At 41.4% G+C, this 25,408-nt stretch overlaps 1 protein-coding gene and 1 long non-coding RNA gene across 7 annotated transcripts in view; one reads left to right on the forward strand and one right to left on the reverse strand.

The window, feature by feature from the left end:
- Nucleotides 1-25,408, forward strand: part of LRCH2 (leucine rich repeats and calponin homology domain containing 2) — a 198,039-nt gene that overhangs the window by 122,305 nt on the left and 50,326 nt on the right. For 2 of the 3 annotated variants that reach the window (XM_077448439.1, XM_077448599.1), the window contains 3 exons: nucleotides 4,226-4,270; nucleotides 21,976-22,026; nucleotides 24,164-24,221. In XM_077448439.1, coding sequence (XP_077304565.1) covers nucleotides 4,226-4,270; nucleotides 21,976-22,026; nucleotides 24,164-24,221 — 154 coding nt within the window. The remainder of the gene's footprint in view (nucleotides 1-4,225; nucleotides 4,271-21,975; nucleotides 22,027-24,163; nucleotides 24,222-25,408) is intronic. The other variant, XM_077448510.1, reaches the window with a different exon arrangement.
- The window catches only part of LOC143924385 (uncharacterized), a 90,136-nt gene that overhangs the window by 47,211 nt on the left and 17,517 nt on the right, over nucleotides 1-25,408 (reverse strand). The window lies entirely within an intron of this gene.

A 25,408-nucleotide genomic window follows, 5' to 3' on the forward strand; every position in this document is an offset into this window, starting at 1 on the left:
ATGTCAGCTGCAAGTGTCTGGAGTGGGTGCAGGGATTCCGAAGAACTATTCTGTTCTATGGATTCCCAATAAATGCTGGAGGTTCTTTTCCTCTTTTTACGGGCCGACAATGGTAGACTTGTAAGGTTTGCCATTGCACTTGGAAGACCTTTTTTGTCTGGTGCAAAAGCAGACACTTTCAACTCTCAGGAATATTGTGTGCCATGCAACTTGGCCTTCCTCCTGCTTGGTTTAGAGGAGCTTCTGGCTCTTAGTACTCTAAAGGTACAGGTCCCTTTTCTTTGTTTTCTATTTCAAAGACCCATGGCTTCACACACAAGACCTCTTTGAATCAATCCAGAATATCTCATTGGAACATCTCACCAGCAAAGTGGCCAATTTGTTGCACATTACCTCTGCCAGGTGTGTTTCCCAGTTAGCGACTATTTATGGAAAATAACTTTTTTTGTTATCTAGATAAAGTGATCCTGGGACCTAGACACTCCCTCCACACCAGGGTGATCTCTTCATCCCTTCTATTCACCTCACTGAGGATTTTATCCTCACTTCCCAATGTCCTATCCTGAAGAACAGTAAGGAGATTTCGCTCCATTGTGTGGATGTGTTTAGAGCAGCTAGGGTTTACCATGCTTCAACATCTTCCCTCCAAAAAACTGATTATCTTTTTGACCTCCCTGAGGGTCCCATGAAGAGTTATTCCGCTTCCTAGTTCACCATAGCTAGGTGACTCGGGCAGCTAATTTCCAGGGTTTATGCCCTAAAAGAAAGGATACTTCTTCCCCTCCCCCATCAGAGCCATCTTTACCAGATTTATTGGACCTTTCAGCACCAAGCATTCATTTTGCAAGTTTGCAGAGCAGCCACCGGGTTCTCTGTTCATAACATTTCATAATTTTACTGGGTAAACCTCCAGGCCAATGCAGGTTTCAGCCAATATGGACTTCAGGTTGAGTGTTTCTGGTCCATTGACCCTTGTTTTCTTGTGGGCCTGCATGCCATAGTCGCTATGTTATTGCTCTCCCCTCAGTTTATTCCTTGAGGATGTCCCATGGTCTATTATTAAAGATCCTGTGTACTGTAGAATTGAGATAATGAGAAGTTTGGATTACCTGTAAATTCCATTTCTTGGAATAGTGTACAGGACACAGGTCCTCCCCCTTCCTCCCTATTCTGTTTCTCCTTATTGCTTTATAAAAAACCGGGGGGTCCCACGGAGTAAACTGGAGGTATGAGGATGCACCGTGGGCTTTTCTCAGCAAAGCATTTGCCAGTGTCCAACCTCTTGAAGGTAGCAGCATGCAACACATTTTCTTTGACTGCAGATCCTGTGTCCTGTACTGTACTGTACTCCAAGTTATGGAATTTACAGGTAAATCAAAATTCTATTTTTTCCAGGGCAGTGAGTCACCAAGAAGTGAACCAAGCAAAAAACTGGTCAGCCCTAGCAGCAATCATAAATGACCTTTATAAAAGCAATTTAGGTTTTTGAGAGAATAGAATTGTTTAACCACTTGCCGACCGTCTCACACCGATATACATCGGCAGAAGTGCATGTACAGGCATATTAACGTACCTGTACGTTGCCCTTTAGGAGGAGGTTTGCGCTCACCCTCCGCGAGCTCCGTGAGTGTGATCGCGGGTCCCACGGACTCATTGTCCACGGGGATGCCGGCGATCTTCTCACGGAGAGGAAGAACGGGGAAATGCTGATGTAAACAAGCATTTCCCCGTTCTGCCTAGTGACACCGATCACAGCTCCCTGTAATCGGAAGCAGTGATCAGTGTCGTGTCACACATAGCCCTCCCCCCCACAGTTGGAATCAATCCCTAGGACATACTTAACCCCTACAGCGACACTTAGTGGTTAACCCCTTCACTGACAGTCACATTTACACAGTAATCAATGCATTTTTAATCACACCGATTGCTGTATAAATGTGAATGGTCCCAAAATAGCACCAAAAGTGTCCAATCTGTCCGCCACAATGTCGCAGTCACAATAAAAATCGCTGATCGCCACCATTACTAGTAAAAAAAAAATATATATATTAATAAAAATGCCATAAAACGAACCCCTATTTTGTAGACGCTATAACTTTAGCGCAAACCAATCAAACGCTTTTCGCTATTTTATTTTTATTTTTTTAACAAAAATATGTAGAAGAATACATATTGGCCTAAACTGAGGGAAAAAATTTTTTTTTTAAATATTTTTTTTGGGGGGATATTTATTATAGCAAAAAGTAAAAAAAAAAAAAAAAATGTTTTTTTTTCAAAATTGTCAGTTTTTTTTGTTTTTTTGTTTATAGCGCAAAAAAAAAACTTCAGAGGTGATCAAATACCCCCAAAAGAAAGCTCTATTTGTGGAGAAAAAAGAACCTCAATTTTGTTTTGGAGCCATGTTGCACGACCGTGCAATTGTCAGTTAAATTGATGCAGTGCGAATCACAAAAAGTGCTCTGATCTTTTGCCAGCAAAATGGTCCGGGGCTTGAGTGGTTAATAAACATTTTCACACTATGCTTTTCCTAGCCCCACTTTCCTTTTGTGGAGTCCTTTGAAAAGGTACCCGTTTAATGTTGGAGATGGAGATCTCAACATTATTTGAAAGTAGAAGGGCTACTTCCATAGTTAATTGATATGTTTTTTTATTTTTTATTTTATATCGATTTTTTTTTTTTTTTTTTTTTTTAAATGTGAGAAAATTACTTTAATGTGATAGAATAATGTTGATGAGTATGCTGTAACTATAATCTTCCTCAAGATGGCACTGGAGTGAAAGTTGAAAACTGCCATTTTTGCCTTTTTACAAGTATGTTTTGTGTGTGCTGTATAATCTTAATTCAAATAATTTGTATTACATTTTGAACATATCACAAAGGTAAAATTGAAACAGATTAAGCAGTATACAACATCATAATATTTTAAAGATGCACGTCAGCAATAATGTGTTTTAATCTAGTAGTCTCTTAAGATTTTCAGTAAAATTTAGATATGAAATAATAAACTGTCACTGAATAAAATATTGTTGAACAAAAGTTCTGTAACCACAAGTAAGAAATTGGCATATAAGTATCTGAATGTTTACTTCACTACAGTGCTAGAATTATTACAATGTTGGGTTTACCAACTCCTCATTTAACCTACATATGTGGTGAAGAAAAGGTATGAAGATTTACATGGGTGAACAGCCAAGACCCCATAGGTACCCTCACAAATCGGAGTACTCTGTAACCCCAGGAATTCTCTTGGTACTGTGTAAGAAAATGTCAACTCCTACCCAACAAGGACTCTGAATCAACCCCACTTCCCCCAAAGCAGTATAAGATAGGCTCAAACTATTTTATTAAAGCATGCATTAGGCATTTCGGGTGGAGCTTTTGACCTTTGCTGCCACTTTATCATCCTTTATGCTTTGCTTTTAGTACAGGAGTGTTTTGAATCAAACCTGTCAGACTTGGTGGCCAAAACGGCACTCTGTTGTGGATGCAATATGTGCCAGGGCTTAGCTAGGGAGGAAGCTTGAGTTCTTCTGTGCAAAGTAAAACCAAGATCATCTTTGGCTGCTTCTCTGATTTTATGGTCTCCTTGCCCGACCTGTCCATTTTAGGTGGATGGCCATGTCTTGGTAGGTTTGCAGTTGTGCCGTTCTCTTTTCATTTTTGGATGATGGATTGAACTTTGCTCGATGAGATGTTCAGAGCTTGGGATATTTTTTATAACCTAACCTTGATTTAAACTTCTCCCCACAATGTTATCCCTGACCTGTCTGGTATGTTCCTTGGCCTTTATGATGCTGTTTGTTCACGAAGGTTCCTGAAACCTCTAAAGATTTCACAGAACAGCTGTATTTATACTGAGATTAAATTACACACAGGTAGACTCTATTTACTAATTAGGTGACTCCTGAAGACAATTGGTTCCGCTAGATTTTAGTTACGGGTATCAGAGTAAAGGGACTGAATGCAAATACACGCCACACTTTTCAGATCTATATTTGTAAAAAATTTGGAAAACTATTTTTCATTTCACTTCCACTTCACTTTACAATTTATGTGGCACTTTGTACGTTGTTACTTATAACATGACAAAAAGTGGAAAATTTTAAGGGGTGTGAATACTTTTTCATGGCACTGTATTTTAATGTTATATTATTTTTCAGAAAAAAAACGGGTACAAAAGCATCAGACACCTTATTCTTTTTTTTATTCTGTTTATATTTACAGTACAAGTCTTCTCGTAAGTGCTCAGGTGGAAATGACAATGATGAGGTGAGACATTTATGGTTGTAACCTTAATGCTTAGCAAGGAAACATTTTTCTCAAATAATCTTTCAGGGCAGCATTGAGAGAAGGCTCCTCCCATCTGGAAACACATTGTCCACCATTATAAAAAAGAACAATGTACCCCTGAGCCTCAGTTCAATGTGTTTGCTCCGGACCAACAAGAACCATCAGATGTTTGTTTTACACAAATCTTTCAGGCCAACGTGCTAGTTGCAGGGATCTCTATGTCCAGCTTACTACCATGCTTTTTTTTTTATATACGGGTGGTATGCCTAGACAAGGTACGTAGTGGGGAAAAAATGTATATTTTTATACATTCTCCTCATGTGTTTTTTTTTTTTTTTTTATTGTAAGCCCAAGGCTTCCCTCCCACCGGGGAAGTGGTAGTCATCCTCCAGCTGTGGTGCATTTGGAGCAGATCCCCCTATAGTAATTTCCCAGCAAACTCTATTTTTCTCTGACCTGAGGTTGTGGTATAGGCACTCGCGCGGCTCATGCAGTGTCTGAAATAATGGTGGCACATCTGCGTGGCTTGCAATATGGAGTTTTAGGCCTTAGTTTTGATCCGGGATGATGTATGTCTGGTCAGAGGGTGAGCTGCGCAAGAACACAGCACTGCAAACATATTTTTTTAGTCTCAGCTGAGACCAGGGAAACAGCAGAGATATGTACATCTTTGAATTTCCACCATACATAGTTTGGGGATAGCTGGCAGAGGGGCCAGAGCTGGGGCTATACATTTGGAGGCAAATGGAGCAATATGCAGCTGACCATGTCAGAATCAACACATTACCTGCCCTGCAGAACCTGTCATGCAGGTGAGCTCCAAGGTAAGCATGGCGTACCTCGTGCTTACCTTCACCTATGGCACATTGTGGGGTACCGTTGGGAAGAGGAGGTCTTCTTTTTTTGTGTTAGTTCCTGTGAATGTTTGTGTGCCTCTTACAAGCTCAGAGTGAATGTGCTTTTGTTGTCTTTCCTACGGTAGAGATGGTCTTCAAGTTATGGCACAATACATGAGGCTATACCAACGCTAGGTCCCTTTGGATAAGGATGTGTGGTCTGTATGTTATGTGTGGGGTTATGGCCAGTGTTTCAGCCTGTAGATATAGCATTACTTGTTGTCACTCTGAACCTTATACCTGACTTGGTTTGTTACAGTACTATATTCAAAAATTGTGTGGAGGGGGCGCAAATTACGTAGATCGGTGTACAGCCATCTTACCGGGCAGTGGAAGTGGGTACCTGTCAAAATCAGATACCCCCCCCCCCCCAAAAAAACCTGGAAAATGTTGCAGTGGTGTGATTGTTGGTTGGAGCTCTGCTTTAAGTGGTACATCTATAATATACCTCTACTCACACCAATATTGCATTGAGCCCTATGGTCCTGAAGGGGCTCAGGCTTCAAATACCATGCAGGTCATCTGACATTTGCTTTCAGATGTGACAAGGACAGAGATCTTGCATATGCAAGAATGTACCATCTGATTGTCCTTGTATATCGCTTATATGCAGTTTATTTTTAACTATGCATTGTTATGGCAATGCTGTACATGGCTCAATATGTGCTGCTGTTGCTGTCTGACGTTACCTGCCTTCTAGGAAGAAAAATTGGAAAGTCCCAAAACTTTGTTCCCTAAAGGAAAAGACCGAGGCCAGGGTCAGTTACATTTCACAACCTGAGATATTTTTTTCCTTTTTAAGCATAGGTTTTTCCTGAATTCTTTATTACTTCCTCTACTAACTAGTCAATGGGAAAGGGGGGAGGGGGGGGGGGGGCTGGGAGCAGCTAGCTTTACAGACCTTTATTTTTAAAGAGCCCTTTTGAAATGCCATTCTGTACAGACAATGCAAGACTCCTCATAGGATACTTCCAGTCGACAAGGGTCTGCCACGTCCTTAACAACTGATGACTCATTCAGCTGTCAGTGGGGTTCCCCTGTTGACAACTTAAGTGCAAACTGAAACTCTCACTGCAAGGTCATTCTCTGCTCAAACTATGTGGGGTTGCAGGACCTGCGCTGCAAACTCACCTCTGTCGGAATGCAGTGCAGCTCCCACAACCCGACAAAGCCTGCCTAAACCAGCGCCTCACTGTGTTGGTTTCTAGTACCGCCGGTTTCCTGGCAACCAGTAAAGTACTTCATTGCACACCTGCCGCACCTCCCAACTCCTGCTCCACTGTTGGCATCATTGTCCTTTTACCGCTGTCATTTTTCATACAATGTGCCTGACACCAATTTGTGAGGGGCTTTGAAGGGCAGACAAATTAACAGGGAGCTCTGATGGGGGACACAAATGTGTGGGGAAACTCTAAGGGGAACACATGTGTGGAGAAAATCTGATGGGGACCAAATGTACAGGAGGGGGGGGGGGGGTTGTCTGACAGGAACACAGATGTAAAGGCTTGTGCACACTTGAAGTTTAGCTCCAATTCATGAGGCTCTGGCATTTAGGTGTGGGCAGCCTGTCAAATTATATTCTTTATCGCTGCCTCTGATTCGTTTATAAATAATCAGTTTTTATTTGACCCGAGAATTTGTAAAATATACAGGGTGAAAAGTTTAGCGACCCCCTGGTTTAGGCCATGCGACAAGTATTTATTTGGGCACTTCAGGAGTTGCAGTGGCATGCTTTAGTTATCATGAAACCATATGATACTGTTTTTTTCCCAGTCTGTGTGGTTCTTACAATAGTTTACCCTAAGTTGGGGCTTAGGAATTGATAATTTCCTCCCTATTCTCAAATGCATCCAAAGACAAAGCAACGTCTCCATACTTGCTGTGGCTGACTGGCCTCCCGTTAGAGCCAAAGACCAGTGGCACTCTGTGCGCCATGTTGCATTACAGCAATTGGTGTTTTTAGCCATTTCCCTATTGCTCACAGATAACATGATTTTGATAAAGGATCCCTGAAACCTGTAATTTACTTCAGGGGTCCCTTGGAGCTAAACACTTTGAGAAAGGCTGCTCTACATAGTTATAAAGGTAGAACCTTTCGGTGTATTTAAAAGTCATTTTACAAGTCTTTGACTTCAGTATGGACATAAGAATGGTTTGCATTAACACCTCTGCAGAGCTACCACCTTGTTCAATTTTTATATGGTGTTTCAAAATATCCATATGGCCATACTCTCCTGTCAGGAGTAAGCCTTATGGAATAAGTCCTGCAAGAAAATGACTTGATTAAATAGTTAAATACCTGGTAACTAATTTGCTAGGAATCTTCCAGTGCTGTCTATCTTCCCATTCCTATGCTCCTATTATTTTTAGAGATTTCTATTTAGCATTTTGTGGTTATATGAATGTTTACCTGTTGTTTAATTTGTACTGTTATGTTACTGAGGCTCAAAGATATGTTGTTCTTTTTTATAATGTTGGATGATGTGTTTTACTTTTTCTAAGTGAGAGGAGCTTCTCACAAAGCTGGCCTGGATGATTCCTAGAAAAGGATTTATTAGGTACTTTTTGGTCACACGTAGTGTATACTGATTTCCAAGTATAAATAAAGCTTTACTATGTAAATATATTTAAACCTTATAAAATATATTACTTGGCCCATGACCAATCCCAGGAGTATCAAACCTAATAATGCTCAACCAGTTCCTGCCCATAGGACGTCCTGGACTTTGAGTGGTGATACCGTGATGATGCCTGCAGTTACAGGCATCCTCCTGATTTCCTTTGTTTTTTGGGGTTTTTTTTCTGCCGGTGATGCTTTTAAATGTAAAAGAAATCCTAGTGGCTAAATGGCCACTGGATTGTTTTTAAATGCGGTGGTCCTGACATGTCGATCTAAGAAAAGCAATATTATTAATGTTCAACAGCAATTCTTCCTCTTCTTTTTTTTTTTTTTCTTTCCCCTCTTCTCCTTAAATCCTTTTCTGTTATTTGTCTTCATTGGGTTTCCTGTTGCCTATACCCATTTGCGGTTCCTGGCGGATTGTAGCCATAACCACTTGGGAAGAGTGAGAATTACTACATTACATAATATATGTTTTGGTATTAGTGACTAACGTTTTGTTAATTCTTTATAGATTTTGTAACTTAAGCATATGTACCCAAATTGTTTCAACTAATATGGTATTCTGCTTTTGTTTAAAGCGGAGGTCCACCCTAAAGTGGACCTCCGCTCATCGGAACCCTCCCCCCCTCCGGCGCCACAATTTGCACCTTTCAGGGGGGAGGGGGGTACAGATACCTGTACAGTACAGGTATCTGCACCCACTTCCGGAATAGCTCTCTGCGGAAAGGGGCGTATATTACGCCCCTTTTCGCAAGTCCCGCCCCTTTCCGAAAGTGCCCCGCTGCCTGCTGGGAAAACACACAGATCCCAGAGGCAGCGGGGACCGTCCTTATTGCGCAGCGCGGCTCGCGCATGCGCAGTAGGGAACCGGGAAATGAAGCCGAAAGGCTCCATTTCCTGATTCCCATACCCAAGATGGCGGCGGCAGCACCCGAGAAACGATCTACAGATCGGCTTCGGGTGCCGACATCGCGGGCGCTCTGGACAGGTAAGTGTCACTATTTTGAAAAGTCAGCAGCTGCAGTATTTGTAGCTGCTGGCTTTAAAAAAAAATAAAAAAAATGCGGAGTCCCGGTGGACTCCCGCTTTAAATTCTAATAAAAATCCAATTGTTAAATGCGGCGGGGGGCTGATCTCATGCGATGGGAGGGAGGTCCCCGGGGAGAGATCTGGGGCCTAATAGACCCAAGATGTCCCAGTAAAGAGTTCCTGTCACTGCCCATGCTATCACAAAGGATGTTGTTCATCCCTTGTGATGGCAATAAAGTTGTCCAAAAAAATAAATTGGAGACTGTGTAAAAAAAAAAGTTAAACAATGAAATATAAAAAAATTAAGGTGCATACGTAAGTCCCCCGCATATATGTAAACAACATTCGCACTGCACGTGTGAGGTATCTGCAAATGTCAGAGTAAGAGCAGTAATTCTAGCTCCTGTGTACCTCTAAACAGCTTTTAAAGCAGTGCCTATGGAGATTTTTAGATACTGTTGTTTGGGATCATTCCACGGATGTACTGAATTTTAAAACATGACATGTTCGATTTCTATTTACTCGGTGTAACGTCATATTTTATATTTTACCAAAATAGGTATTCTATTGTGTTTGTGTGCCCTAAAATCTATTAAGGTGCCTCTGCTTAAAATAATTTAATGTTTGGGGGCTCTGAGTAATTTACTAGCAAAAATATGATTTTTACATGAGGAGAAAAATGTCAGAATTGGCCCAGTGTTTATATATCTTTTTATTTTTTTTTTATATTTTTTTGGTCCATTGAGAAACATGAGAAACATGGTCATTCACCTTTCACCTGAAGGCAGATTGGACACTGACAAACAAAAAATAAAAATAAAATTTAGGCCAGCCCAGTAGAACCCCTCTTACTAGTAGCACGCCTCAGATTTTGTATTGCCCTAGAAGATGGACATCCTTTCCTTTCTTCAACTCTGCTATTTAAATGATTAAGTTATTTTTATTATTTGAATCAACTCTTTTCTACATCAGTGGGGAAGTTGGTCTCCTCAGTTGCAGCTATCCACATCCACAGCCTTGCTTTTGGAGTGCTGCATCCAGACCCCTCTGGACTTAACAATGCGGGGATAGCCTAAAAGTGACCTTTGGGCATTGGGTTCCCCATAAGGCACTTTTCAGATCCTGGTAATCAGTTATCCCCGGGATTCTTTCAAGGTCCTGGTCCTGAACATGGGCCTTGCCTCAGCACTTGCCCTGTCTCTGAAGACTCATTCCCTGAGTAGGTATGGGACTGAGTACTGGGATCTCATTTACTTAGGTCTCGGAGTGCGGATTGAACGACGGCAGCCTGTGGAGGATTAATGGCGGGATGTTTGAATGGACGGCTGCCCTAAGTTTGGAATACCATCACCTAATACAGAGTAGTTCTGGCACTTGGCTACTTACCTAGATGATGGACGGCCTGATTTAAAGGACGGATGTCTTTGTAAGCAGTGCTGAGAGACTGATATGAGAACGCTGTAAATACAGATATAAAAATACACCTGACGCTCTGCTTTTGCTTTGCCCTTGTTTGCCCCCCCCCCCTTTTACTCCTACCTTTGTAAGCAGGCAGTGGTAAGCGGTGTGGAGAGACCGGCATGAGAATGCTACTAATGCAGACACAAAAGTACACCTGACACTCTGCTTTTGCTTTGCTCCTGCCTGGTCTCTTCTATTCCATCTACCTTGCTTGGCGTTACCGAGGATATGCAAATATATTCATTAAGTGCCTAATTGCTCTGTGCTTCTGTCTATAATCAATATTACACTGTGCTGCCTAGCCGCTCATTTAACAAAGCAAATCTATGAACTGTCACCTAAGGAAATCTGTGATGAATATGAAATAATTTTGTTCCTGGTGTCACTGGACTACAGTTTTTCTATTTAGCTTTGTTTGACCGCACATAAACATCACCCATACGTTGATAAAAAGTCACATGTCCCTTTGCTTAATAGCTTGCATAAGCTGTATTCATAGGTGTGTATGTGGATATGTAATGTGAGATGTATGAAAGAGTGTGTGCAGCTGGAAACAGGAGTTCTCTGGTCAATCTAGGGCTCTGGGCAAACATCTGTCAGGCAAACACAGAGGTAAGCATTATCGCTCTGTGTATCAAGGGGTAGTTGGTAAGAAAGGAAATTTTCTCCTTTAAGAGTTTTAGGAAAAAGGTACCTCCACTAATGCTTTAACACCAAGGCTTGTTTCCACAAAAACCCCAAATTTTCAAAATCCAATAGTCATTGGGACAGAAAGTGAGGTGAAATCTTCTTCTGATTAGGAGCACAGACAACAAAACAAACATTACGGGGGGGTTAACCCTTCCCTATGCAATCTAAAAAGCTTAATAATATTTCTTTTGACTGGAGCTTCACTTAAAAAATGTACCTGTTTTCCGAGTTACAAACAGATTCAACTTAAGAACAAACCTACAGACCCTATCTTGTTTGTAACCAGGGGACCGCCTGTATTGACTGCCTCTGGCCATAGAGGTCACAAATGCCCACCCTGCAGAGTTTTTCCATGAACTTCTTGCAGCCTAAAGGCCCATACACACGATCAGACTTTTTGACAACAAACATGCAAATGAGCTGTTTTGGAGCAACATCCGACCGTGTGTACGCTCCATCGGACAAACTTTTTTGGTTTTCATCGTACTTTTGTTGGCTGTGCGAACAGACAAACTTTCTGGCAACAAAAGTCCGATGGAGCAAAGTCTGATCGTGTGTACAGAAAACCATAGGACTTTTGTACAAAGTACAAACAGGCATGCTCAGAACCAATGCAAAAGATCAGACAACAATACAGAAGTTGACCAAAGGTGGTGGTAAAGAGCAGAAAAACCACGTGATTTGGTGAAAGTTGGCTGAAAAAGTCCTGCTGTGTGTATGCAATACAAGTTCAAGGCCGACGCCCTTTGTACAAAAATCCAAGGGAAAGTTTGTACAAAGTCCTACAAAGTCCTATCGTGTGTATGAGGCTTTAGTGGTATCAGTGTCTTCTGACAAGCTTCTTCTAGAGGAGTTGTAGTCTTCTGCTTTTACTGCAAAATTAAGAGATAGTATTTTGGCTTTTACTGATGTAGTGTGCACTATTCTGAAACTAGACTATCAGCGTGTTGCTTCTACTAATGCTGCTTCCAGTCTTGGGTCCTTTAGAGGCCCTAAGATAACCAAGTCTTTTCCGTGGCACCCACTGTTCCAAGCCTTTCTTTACGGAAATGAAAACACCCATGTGAACATGTTTGTTCCCTCCAAGCGCTTATTAGTCTTGTACCTGTTTGAAGGGTACCTTGTAAAGAAGGAGTCTACCCCACACTGTGGATTCAACAGGATCCCACCTTAACAAAACTACAGTATTGCTACAGATTGCACATGTTTTTAAGGACTCAGCCGATAAAGGGGTAAAAGCTGTTTCTAGAGCTCTGTTCTTACTGACAGATCATTCTTTTTACCCCATCTTTGCTGTAATCTTATTCTGCCAAGCCTTGGCTGCATGGGCAAAGTCCTGTAAAAGAGCACGTACCACTGCTGCCATTGATCTTGATTTATAGAAACATTTAGAGCAAATGGTTCTAGCTGTAAGCTTCAGCTGCGACAGTCTGCTGGAAGCTCTCTGTCGCGTATCCCATGTGGGTCTTCTATATGCACACATGCGGAGGAGATTTTGGCTGTAGTGCTGTACTGCGGAACCTAGGTTTTTAGAGGCACCTGATCTGTATCGCCTTTAAGGGACAAAATTTCTTTGGTTCTACCCTTAATCCATTTTTCAAGAACACTACTAGAAGTGTTTCCATCTTACTCAGCAGAAAAAGCCTAAGTTTCAGTCTGGAAAGGTCCATCCCTTGCAGTTACTCAGAAACCACATCCAGACCTCTTAAGCTTGGCTCCCAGTCTGCCTGCAAGTTTTATGCCATTCTTCCTCTGCATGAAGGGGCATCTTTTTCCAGAGTAGGGGGTATTTGAGGACATTTTGAAAGCTTGCATCTCAGATTAGCATATCTTCTGGACCAGGGTGTCATTGCACCAGTTCTTGTGGCATGACCATTCAGTAGTTTTACACCAGTAAATGGAACTGATGGGGAACTAGTCTCTCTCTTCCCCATCTCTCTCTTCCCCATCAGGCTCTGCCCACTCAGGGACGAGTAATTTCACAAACATGGGCATAAGGGAATCACTTGTATACCCTTACATTTAGCTAAATTAAATGGGACCGGGGGGGTACTGTGCGGGAAGCTGTCACATACATGAGTACTTACCAGCACAGGCCAGCTCATTCTGAATACTGCTTACTTATGTAAACCAGGTCAGTGTTGGTCTTAACCACTTGCTTACTGGGCACTTAAACCCCCCTCAGTCCCAGACCAATTTTCAGCTTTCAGCGCTGTCGCACTTTGAATGACAATTGCGCGGTCATACAACACTGTACCCAAATGAAATTTTTATCATTTTTTTCCCACAAATAGAGCTTTCTTTTGGTGGTATTTAGTTACAGCTCGGAGTTTTATTTTTTGCTAAACAAACAAAAAAAGATGCAAAAAAAAAAAAAATCATGTTTTAATAGTTTGTTATACAATTTTGCAAACGGGTCATTTTTCTCCTTCATTGAAGTGCGCTGATTAGGCGGCACTGATGGCTGCATTGGTGGGCACTGATGGGCTGCATTGGTGGGCACTGATGGGCTGCATTGGTGGGCACTGATGGGCTGCATTGGTGGGCACTGATGGGCTGCATTGGTGGGCACTGATAGGCTGCACTGGTGGGCACTGATAGGCATAGTTAAGGCGGCACTAATAGGCACAGATAAGGCGGCACCGATCGGCACAGATAAGGCGGCACTGATGGGCAAAGATGGGCACAGATAAGATGGCATGGATGGGTGGCACGGATAAGTGGCACGGATGGGTGGCACGGATGGGCACTGATAGGTACCACTGATAGATGGGACTGATGGGCACTGATAGGTGGCTCTGATAGGTGGCACTGCTGGGCACTGATGGGCGGCACTGCTGGGCACTGATGGGCGGCACTGCTGGGCACTGATGGGCGGCACTGGGGTGCAGCACCTTTAAGGAAGATTGTGAGCACTGTGGGTGGCACTGTTGGTGGCACTGCTGGATGGCACTGTGGGTGGCATTGTGGGTGGCGCTGTGGGTGGCGCTGTGGGCACTATGGGCACTGCTGGGTGGCACTGATGGGAGGCACTTACTTTCATTCAGGATGGCACTGCGGTGGGCAGGTGGGCACTGGCAGGAGGCAGTAGGTCAGCTGTATTGCTGGCCGTGATCGGGACTGATGTCCCGATCACGGCCGCCGGTGATCGGCTTTTTTTTTCTCTCCTCGCGCTGTCAGCGCGAGGAGGAATAATAGCCGATTACCGGCTCCGTTCTGTCACATGATCAGCTGTCATTGGCTGACAGCTGATCACGTGATAAGGGGTCGGGATCGACCCCTTGCACGGATCGGTGATCAGGCGAGTCTCGTGGACTCGCCGATCACAGAGCGCGCCGCGCGCGCCCCTCAGGGGGCGCGCAGGCCGCTCGTAACCGGGACGACGTCAATAGACGTAGTCCCGGAAAAGTAGATCCGCGCTAATGCCGTCATTTGGCAATAGCGCGGATCTCAAGTGGTTAATTATGATCAGTTTCCTAATCTGGGAGCTGGCAGTAATTCTGTAAGAATTTGTTGCTGCCATAGTAACAGGTTCCTAAAGTGGTTGTAGTACAAACTACCTGAATTTGCTACACATGTTGTTAACATTATCGAGAAATGCTTACCAGAAATAGGTGTAGATCGTTCTTAAAGCATTCCAGTCCTTCTTGTGTTTAAAGTCAGCAGTTACAAAAAGTGTAGCTGCTGAATTTAAATAAACACGCACTCACCTGTCCTATGATCCTGCAATGTGTCCACTCAAACCCTCACTTCTCTCCCTGGCACTGGCATTACAGGTATGGGCACCCGGCTGTGACAGTTTGCGGCTTTACAGCCGACTGCGCGTGTGCAAGTTGCGCTGCGCCTCTTCAATAGCCGGGTAATCTTCTGGGACCTGTGACGTGTCCCAGAAGATTGCAGAAAGGGAGAGGAGAACTTCTGCTTGAGTCTCTAAGCGGCCTGAGTGGAAGTGGGAGCTGGGTACCCATCAAAACTAGGTACCCACTCCCCCGCCCTCCCAAAAAAAATTGCATGCCAGATGTGGCATTAAAGGAGGTGAGAAGTCCTTAAAGCGGAACTTCCATTTTTGGGTGGGACTCCGCTTTGAGAAAGTGCCACCAGAAAAGTGCTGTTAGGGCTGTGCTGAATTTACGGACAGTCTTTTTAGTGAAATTTATAAAAGGAAGTCTCTCTGAAACAAAATGTTTAGCTTGATAAATCCTCAGTGTCACAGGTTCAAGTTTCCTCTGATATTTGATGGTGCTCAGATTTGCACCAGTTAGAACAAGCATAATATTGTCAGAATGCTTTGCAGCTGTGCACACAGTTCAGTGTCTCTGTGTCACCTCTTAAGACCAAGAACAACAGTGTGTTCTGAAGCACACAGATTCCTGCAAACAAGTGCTGACCTCTACTCTCTGATGCACATTTCGCTACACAGGACTTTTTCAAATCGCTTTGCAGGGCTGCCACCTGGTCTTCTTCTGTTCTAGCAGGTGGACATTCAGGCTTCATCTCATGCCAGCTTTAGTTGATTTGTCCTTCAGATGGCTCATTGAGCAGCAGGTAGTCCTCAGTTTTCTGTTGTCTTGTCCTTTAATAGACCCCAGATCTCTCCATAAAGAGGGCCTGTTACCACTCATGCCACCACAAGGGATTTTGTTCACCCCTTGTGATATCAATAAGGTTCAATAAAAAAAAAAAATTAGAGAGTGTCAAAAAATGAATTTAACCACTTACGCCCCGGACCAATTGTCAGCCTAAGGACCAGAGGTCTTTTTACAATTTCGCACTGCACTGTTTTAACTGGTAATTGTGTGGTCATGCAATGTTGTACCCAAACAAAATTTGCGTCCTTTTCTTCCCACAAATAGAGCTTTCTTTTGATGGCATTTGATTGCCTCTGCGATTTTTATTTTTTGCGATATACAGTTAGGGCCGTAAATATTTGGACAGTGACACAAGTTTTGTTATTTTAGCTGTTTACAAAAACATGTTCAGAAATACAATTATATATATAATATGGGCTGAAAGTGCACACTCCCAGCTGCAATATGAGAGTTTCCACATCCAAATCGGAGAAAGGGTTTAGACATCATAGCTCTGTAATGCATAGCCTCCTCTTTTTCAAGGGACCAAAAGTAATTGGACAATGGACTCTAAGGGCTGCAATTAACTCTGAAGGCGTCTCCCTCGTTAACCTGTAATCAATGAAGTAGTTAAAAGGTCTGGGGTTGATTCCAGGTGTGTGGTTTTGCATTTGGAAGCTGTTGCTGTGACCAGACAACATGCGGTCAAAGGAACTCTCAATTGAGGTGAAGCAGAACATCCTGAGGCTGAAAAAAAAGAAAAAATCCATCAGAGAGATAGCAGACATGCTTGGAGTAGCAAAATCAACAGTCGGGTACATTCTGAGAAAAAAGGACTTGATTGGTGAGCTTGGGAACTCAAAAAGGGCTGGGCGTCCACGGAAGACAACAGTGGTGGATGATCGCCGCATACTTTCTTTGGTGAAGAAGAACCCGTTCACAACATCTACTGAAGTCCAGAACACTCTCAGGGAAGTAGGTGTATCTGTCTCTGAGTCAACAGTAAAGAGAAGACTCCATGAAAGTAAATACAAAGGGTTCACATGTAGATGCAAACCATTCATCAATTCCAAAAATAGACAGGCCAGAGTTAAATTTGCCCAAAAACACCTCAAGAAGCCAGCTCAGTTCTGGAAAAGTATTCTATGGACAGATGAGACAAAGATCAACCTGTACCAGAATGATGGGAAGAAAAAAGTTTGGAGAAGAAAGGGAACGGCACATGGTCCAAGGCACACCACATCCTCTGTAAAACATGGTGGAGGCAACGTGATGGCATGGGCATGCATGGCTTTCAATGGCACTGGGTCACTTGTGTTTATTGATGACATAACAGCAGACAAGAGTAGCCGGATGAATTCTGAAGTGTACCGGGATATACTTTCAGCCCAGATTCAGCCAAATGGTGCAAAGTTGATCGGACGGCGCTTCATAGTACAGATGGACAATGACCCCAAGCATACAGCCAAAGCTACCCAGGAGTTCATGAGTGCAAAAAAGTGGAACATTCTGCAATGGCCAAGTCAATCACCAGATCTTAACCCAATTGAGCATGCATTTCACTTGCTCAATTACAGACTTAAGACGGAAAGACCCACAAACAAGCAAGACCTGAAGGCTGCGGCTGGAAAGGCCTGGCAAAGCATTAAGAAGGAGGAAACCCAGCGTTTGGTGATGTCCATGGGTTCCAGACTTAAAGGGGTTGTAAAGGTAAATTTTTTATTTTCTACATAGGTTCCTTTAAGCTAGTGCATTGTTGGTTCACTTATCTTTTCCTTCGATTTCCCTTCTAAATGTTTTTTTTTCTTTGTTTTCTTTGTCTGAATTTCTCACTTCCTGTTCCTCCTCAGTAAGCTGTTCAGTAAGCTGTTCTGGCTGACTAACCACCAGCTCGAATGATGGTGAGAAGTTTACTGAGGAGAAACAGGAAGTGAGATATTCAGACAAAGCAAAAAAACATTTAGAAGGGAAATCAAAGGAAAAGGTAAGTGAACCAACAATGCACTAGCTCAAAGGAACCTATGTAGAAAATAAAAAAATTACCTTTACAACCCCTTTAAGGCAGTGATTGCCTCCAAAGGATTTGCAACAAAATATTGAATAAATAAATATTTTGTTTGGGTTATGTTTATTTGTCCAATTACTTTTGAGCTCCTAAAATGTGGAGTGTTTGTAAAGAAATGTGTACAATTCCTACATTTTCTATCAGGTATTTTTGTTCAACCCTTCAAATTAAACGTTACAATCTGCACTTGAATTCTGTTGTAGAGGTTTCATTTCAAATCCAATGCGGTGGCATGCAGAGCCCAACTTGCGAAAATTGTGTCACTGTCCAAATATTTATGGCCCTAACTGTAAATGGAAAAAGACCGAAAATTTTGAGAAAAAAAAGATATTTTCTACTTTTTGTTATAAGAAAAATCGAATAAACTAAATTTTAGTCATACATTTAGGCCAAAATGTATTCAGCCACATGTCTTTAGTAAAAAAAATGTCAATAAGCTTATATTTATTGGTTTGCGCAAAAGTTATAGCGTCTACAAACTAGAGTACATTTTCTGGAATTTACACATCTTTTAATTTATGACTGCCTATCTCAATTCTTGAGGTGCTAAAATGGCAGGGCAGTACAAACCCCCCCCCCCCCAAATGACCCCATTTTGGAAAGTAGACACCCCAAGGAAATTGCTGAGGGGCATGTTGAGCCCATTGAATATTTTTTTTTGTCCCAAGTGATTGAATAATGACACAAAAAAAAAGTTTACAAAAAGTTGTCACTAAATGATATATTGCTCACACATGCCATAGTTATATGTGGAATTGCACCCCAAAATATATTCTGCAGCTTCTCCTGAGTGCAGGGATACCACATACGTGGGACTTTTTGGGAACGTAGCCGCATACGGCACCCCGAAAACCAATCACTGCCTTCAGGATTTCTAAGGGTGTACATTTTTGATTTCACTCCTCACTACCTATCACAGTTTCAAAGGCCATAAAATGCCAAAATAGCACAAAACCCCCCCCAAATGACCCCGTTTTGGAAAGTAGACAACCCAAGCTATTTACTGAGAGGCATGTTGAGTCCATGAAATATTTTATATTTTACCACAAGTTGCAGGAATATTACAATTTTTTTTTTTTTTTTAAAAGGTCGCACCACACATGTGAGTGAGAACAATAACTGTAGCATTAGATCTACTGTTTAACTCTAAAATTGTAACCTGTATAGGCTTTTAAAGTGTTGCCTATGGATAATTGAATGTAGTAGTTGTCACTATTCCATAGATGTGTACCTTTTTTAAAGCTTGACATGTTCGTTATCTATTTACTTGGCATAACGTCATCTTGTCTATTTTGCCCAAAAAATTTGGTTTTATTGTGTTTGTGTGCACTAAATTTATTAACACACATTTTCCTAAAAATTAGCTTTTAATAAACCACTGCACAAATGTCATGTGACCTACAGAATTGCAACACCCACCAATTTATTCTCCAGAATAAATTGGCTTACAGAAAATATATATGGTTTGGGAGTGCTCATTTTCTATATAAAAAAATGCACTGTTGTTTTTTACATGTGTGTGAGAAATGTCAGAATTAGCCTGGGCAGTAAGTGGTTAATAGACACAAATTTATTTATTTATTTTTTGTGCTCGCTGTAAAATTCTTACTTTGGAGTCCATTGAGGGCATAGGTCCCACTCTTCTGTACTCATGATCATGCTGTTGGTATAGCTTTGCTACAAAACAGAGGCATGCTGATTGTAGGGGGGGTAGGTGACGTGTAACTCCCTGAAGGTGAATTGTTTCTTTTGTCCCTCAATGTACTCCAAGGAAAGAATTTTATTAAGAGCACAAGAATCCAGTTTTCTTTGTTTTCTTTGTTTTTGTTTGTTTTTTATAATTGCTGTGAGTACAAAAGAGGGAAGGAAAGGATGTGACTGAGAGGTGCCCCTAACCTCTAAATACTTTCAGATGTCAGAACATCCTTCTGTGCTCCTAATGGAAAAGGTGCAGTGTTCATAAATGAAGTAGGAGTTCTAGCAAGTCTCCCAGAATACAGTGCAGATTCTCAGTTGGCTGTTGACTGCTTGGATCCTGAATTTTACCCTGTCAGGCCATGCAGAGCAATTTTCATAGTACAAGAGTAAATCATTGGAGAACAATGTGATTTCCATTGTCATTAAATTCTTTGCAACTGAAGTCGCATCTGAAATCACACCACTGCGAACCAGGGCTTATGTAGTCTTTTAAAACTTTTAGTAGCAAGTGTCTTGCCTAACACCAGGCACTACAAGGCTCCGGTCTCCTTTATTTGTACACCCTGGGCTCAGGGAGGTGCATAGAGGTGGTTTTCAAAATTATTAGCGGGCATTTTGTTGTGGGTAAATGGTTTCATTTTAAAAATTCTAAATGGCCAACGGCTTTACTTTAAACTTCTAAGAAGACTACTTTTGCCAGACACCAAGGAAAATAAATTACAGTATACTCGATCACTGATGCATCCTTTATCAAACATCATTTTCCACTAAGGCTTTTTTTATTTAGGAATTGACTGCATATATGTTTGTGTGTGCATTTAAATTTACTAGTATGATGCCCAGAACTTTTAATTTGCAGTAATATTATATTTCCACAGTTACCTATTTGTCTTTTTGTTCCATAAATATTAATCATTCATCAACCTGCAATGCATGTCACATTTTACATGAACCATGTTATACAACTAGAGAATCATATAAGTTGGCAAAGCTAGGTGAAACCACCCTGTCGTCAGAAAACTTTTTCTTAGTGGACACCATCCTTAATCGAAACGCAAATTGAAGGCCTAATGCTGCCAATAAAAGGTGGGAACAGGCAAATAGGAATTTATATGTGCCACATAGAAATCACAGAATTATATAGGATCATTCCAGTCTTTATTACAAAGTAAAAAAAAAAATCAAAAAACAGTAGGACAAAGATGTTTTAAAGAAATCTTCTGTTTATGCAAGTATCTATTATATGGGATCAACGTGTTTCGGGGAAGACTCACTTCCCAGGACGTCAATCACCAGGACATTTATATAAATCACTCTGCAGAGACGCCATGGGCAATATGTTACAGATGGATGCATTTACAACCGGGAGGAGCATGCAGGCCTAATATGATGCTCTGGATATATGGGGGGTCTCCATTTACATCTTATCACTAGGCACTCAAACTTATTGTGTGAAGTTTGGGAACTAACAAGATGGGATCCTGTTGCATATTAAGGTTCTTCCCTTGTCTTATGAATATTTTGTGATTTTAAATGATTATCCTGCCAATTTTCTTGTGGTAAGATGCACTCTTTTGAAAGAGAATGAAATGACTTGCTGTATATGTAAGGGGCATGGGCTCTGAGGAAGCGAGTCTTTCGCAGAATGCTTCACCCCAAGATACCGTGTACTAAATTAGTGTTTCTCAACTCCAGTCCTCAAGGCGCCCCAACAGGTCATGTTTTCAGTATTTCCCTCAGATGAAATGGCTAAGGTAATTACTAAGGCAGTGAAGCTGATCAAATCACTTGTGCAAAATAATGGAGAGCCTGAAAACATGACCTGTTGGGGCACCTTGGGGACTGCAGTTGAGAAACACTGTACTAGATACTTGCATATACAGAATATTTATTTTAAATGTCTTTATTACTCTTTTTTTTAACTTTGTAATAAAGATTGGAATGCTTTTCTATAATTGTGTGATTTCTCTGTGGCATCTAAATTCACATTTGCCTTTTAGGGGCGGTTTAGGGCCTTCAAATCATATAAATTGGCGCAGCTGGATATATGATGCTTGTATAAATTAATGTGCAATATGTACACTATAAAAAAACTAGGCATGGTTTCAGGTTACTGTATAAAAAGGGGACATCATTGGCTAAGAATATTACTGTGTTAAAAAAAAACAAATCTGTTAAATTATAATTTATAGTATAGGTAACCCCTAATACTGCCAAAACCATGACTTTGTATAATAAATACATTAAAAACAGCGATTCAATCATCAAATATGTACATTTAGATAGTTACAAATATACTTTACCTACGGTATTTATAGCTATATTATTTATTTATTTATTTAAAATGGTAAACGCATCACTTGGCAGTTTTATATGTGTTTACTACGCCAATACACGATTAAAAAGGTTACATATGATATTCGGAGAGAGGTCGCTGGTTTGATATAATGTTTCCTTTTGTTAAAACCAAGTTGTATTATTAGAATATACTATTGTGTGATGAATATTCCTAAAGCAGTAATTCCAGAATAGCTTAAAAACTGAATTGCAGACAGAACAGTCACATAGTTCACTGTATGGACTACACATGCAATGTAGAATAACTACAGTCTGATAACTATTTTATTTTTATTTTTTTTTTCATTTCATTTTAGCAAAACAGTGATAGTGCAAATGTGTCACCTTCATCTCCAGTGTCATCAGAGGTACAACATGTTATGTTTTGGTTTTCTTTTATTTCTGGGTCTGGTCCACCAAACCAAAATTTTAGTTACGAATCACTGCTGGAGGGATAAATTGCACACCGGGTGTTCTCCTGCTTTGGCTTCCATGGAGGCTCTGCACCTGCTGCTTTCTTCATATAACAAAAAAGTTAACATTTTAAAGTAGAACTATAGGCAAAAGTTTATTTATTTTTTGTAAGGGAGGGTTATAACCCCTGTAAGGTTTATTTTTTGCCATCTTTGTCCCACTAGGGGGGGTCTACCTTCACTTCCTGTCCCATAGCCAAAACAGGAAGCAAGAGGAAATCCCTGCTATTTAACCACTTCAGCCCCAGAAGGATTTACCCCCTTCCTGACCAAGCCCTTTTTTTCAATACGGCACTGCATCACTTTAACGACAATTGCGCAGTCGTGCAACGCTGTACCCTAACAAAATTGATGTCCTTCCCCCCCCCCCCCCCCCCCACAAATAGAGCTTTCTTTTGGTGATGTTTGATCACCTCATTGCGGTGGACAGATCAGACACTTTTGACACTGTTTTGGGACCATTGGCACTTACACAGTGATCAGTGCTATAAAATGCACTGAATACTGTTTAAATGTCACTGGCAGGGAAGGGGTTAAACTCTAGGGGGCACTCAAGGCATTAACTGCATTCCCTGGGCACGTTCTAACTGTAGGGGGGATGGGCACACTAGAACATGACAAAGATCACTGCTCTCGATCACTGGGAGCAGTAGATCCCTTTCATTTTGCTAGGCAGAACAGGGAAATGCCTTGTTTACATAGGCATCTCCCCATTCTGCCTCTCCGTGTCACGATCGCAGGCCACCAGTGGACATGGAGTCCGCGGGCACACTCCTGCTAGCCGCCGATGATCCAGGGATGTGCGGTTGCGTTGTTTTGCACACCTGTGCCACTTTGCCGACTTATATCGGCGTGAGCTGGTCGGCAAGTGGTTAAAGAGATCTCTTGGGGATCCTAGGTCACCAGAACTAGTGTCCCAAGTGGCAGATTTTCCCTCTATTACTTTTCTGGGAACAAACCAAATTTTGGGATTTTCTTTTGCTTCCACTTTCAGTCCTAATGGTAAACAGGACAAACAGAGAAGATGAATCTGCCTAATGGGGGCGCAGACGGCAATAAAAACTGAAGGGGTCCCAATTACTCTCCCCTCTCTCCAAAATGTAAAAAAAAGTTTTTCCTTTAGTTATACTTTAAATGTTAGAGTAACACCTCATTCTGTTGTGCTCTATTGGGAGGTCATAGCTGGGAACATGGTATGGTATTTCAATCCTGAAATATGTACATTAATCTAGTGTGTGAATCCACTGGCAGCTACTCGCAACTTAAATAATAATTTTGATGAGCCAACCATTTAAAATGTTTTATGTTTCATGTTTTTATTTATTTAATTTTTTTTTGCTAGACATTTTTTTGACATGTTTCAGTGATTTTGGTGATCATGGTGGATTTTCACTGATCTCAGCATATAGTGGACAGAGAGGTCTGCCTGTTCAGCTCACTGAGCTTTGATAGGATAGACTAAGCAAGTCGAGATGTTTTCAGAGAAAATATTATCCTTTTAATTTTCCATTTGAACAACACCAACCGGCCTCCAATTCAACTTGTGATGAACAGACTAAAATGGATCATGGGTGCAAGCACTGGCACTGTAAAGGCCACTTCAACCCAAAATTGATAGAGAGGCAAAAGCCAAATTCTGATCTCTTGAAGACTCCAGTGGCAAACTTTCCCCTTAGTCATTTCTTCTGAAATCCAGGAATTTGTTCTACCTTGTGCGAGAGCCAACGTAATGGCTTGACGGCAGCAGTAGGCTGAAAGTCAATTCTTATCACTGGAGTCCCCAAGAGATTTGAGGTGCCAGCTTGCAATTCCACTTCCCAAGAGTCTCTGAAAGCTGAAAAGTCTGAGTTGCCTGTTAATTGGAAAAATTGAATATACAATTCCTGTGTTGCCTTTTTTTTGTTGTTCATTGTATAACAAATGAATCATCTATCATTTGCATAGACCCATCAGTACATGATCTAGGAAGATGTCAATTTATTTTTGAAGAATATCTGGTTCATCATAACGCTAATGTTTATTTCCATTTTAGGACTGTGAACGGTCACACAGTAGCTCTCCAACGCCATTTGGATTAAAGCCGAGATCAGGTAAGCATTCTCAAAAACTGAAGTTTTTTTTCTTTTAGTAAAAACATTTGGCTGGTGAGGATAGGGTGCCAAATAAGACGATTTTGCAGTCCAATTGCCATTTTCCTACAAAGTAAGTTGTCATTTCAGATTTTATCCACAGCACAACCTACAGGTTAAACAACAATGACAGTGTGTGTAAACTGTACTTTTACCTCAAAAATAACATTTTGCATTTACCATAATTGATTGGTCAGATTTAAACAACTTCCAAATGAGGGAGAGATTCTTAACTGGAAGCATCCAAATCCAAAGCTATGAGAACCAAATGATTGGTGTATAGAATTCGATGTTTGAATACTTTTGAAATAAAAAAAAAAAAAGTTTTAAACCAGATTCTCTGAACTATTGAACCTGAAATCAAAGTAGAGAATATGCCTTGATCGATCGAATCAGCCGAAATTTGATCCATGGGTGGCTCTGTCAGCACCATTTAGCTCAAAGCTCGATTTTCTGAATCGACTCTTGCAAAGGAGCTACGCGGAAAGTTCTAGGCTTAAAATTGATGCATCCAGTGAGATGCATGCACTGTTTGGCTATTCTGTCGGTCAGTGATCAGGAGTAGGATCATTTTATTTTTTGGTGGTGGGTAATGGCAAGAAGTTTACAGCTAAAAATGGTATCACCTAATCGTACAGGGCAGGTCTTGTAGTGGTGAAGGAATGTTTCCTCTGTGGGAGCAAATTAGATCATGCTTTGCTGTTTTTTTATTTTTTTGCTCTCCTCTGGATCAACTAGGTATAGGATTGTAATTTTTTGTTTTTGTTTTTTGTATTTTATTGGTTGAACTAGATGGACTTGTGTCTTTTTTCAAACAGACTAACTATGTCATAGACCATGGGTTATATGCAGGCTATCTTCAGGACACTGGCAAAAAAACTTGCAAGAGATTCCCCTGGTGCACACTCATATAATCTCATCCATTCTGTGAGACTTGCTTTGGGCACTGGATCCTGCTTTAAGCACTCTCCATGACATGAACTGTAACAGTTGTAGTTAGTCGCAGGGTGCTATGCAGGTCTGACTTTGTCCCATCTCTATGGTTCCAGACATTGAAGACCCCTTTGGGTGGTTTGCCCACTGTGATGGGCAAAGCCTGGACCCCCTAAACCATTTTCTGGCTATTAATTTACATCATGTAGTGCTTA

This window comes from Lithobates pipiens, unplaced genomic scaffold, assembly GCF_037356315.1.
Source record: "Lithobates pipiens isolate NorthernLeopardFrog02 unplaced genomic scaffold, aLitPip1_a1.2 Scaffold_1, whole genome shotgun sequence".
NCBI classification, from domain to species: domain Eukaryota; kingdom Metazoa; phylum Chordata; class Amphibia; order Anura; family Ranidae; genus Lithobates; species Lithobates pipiens.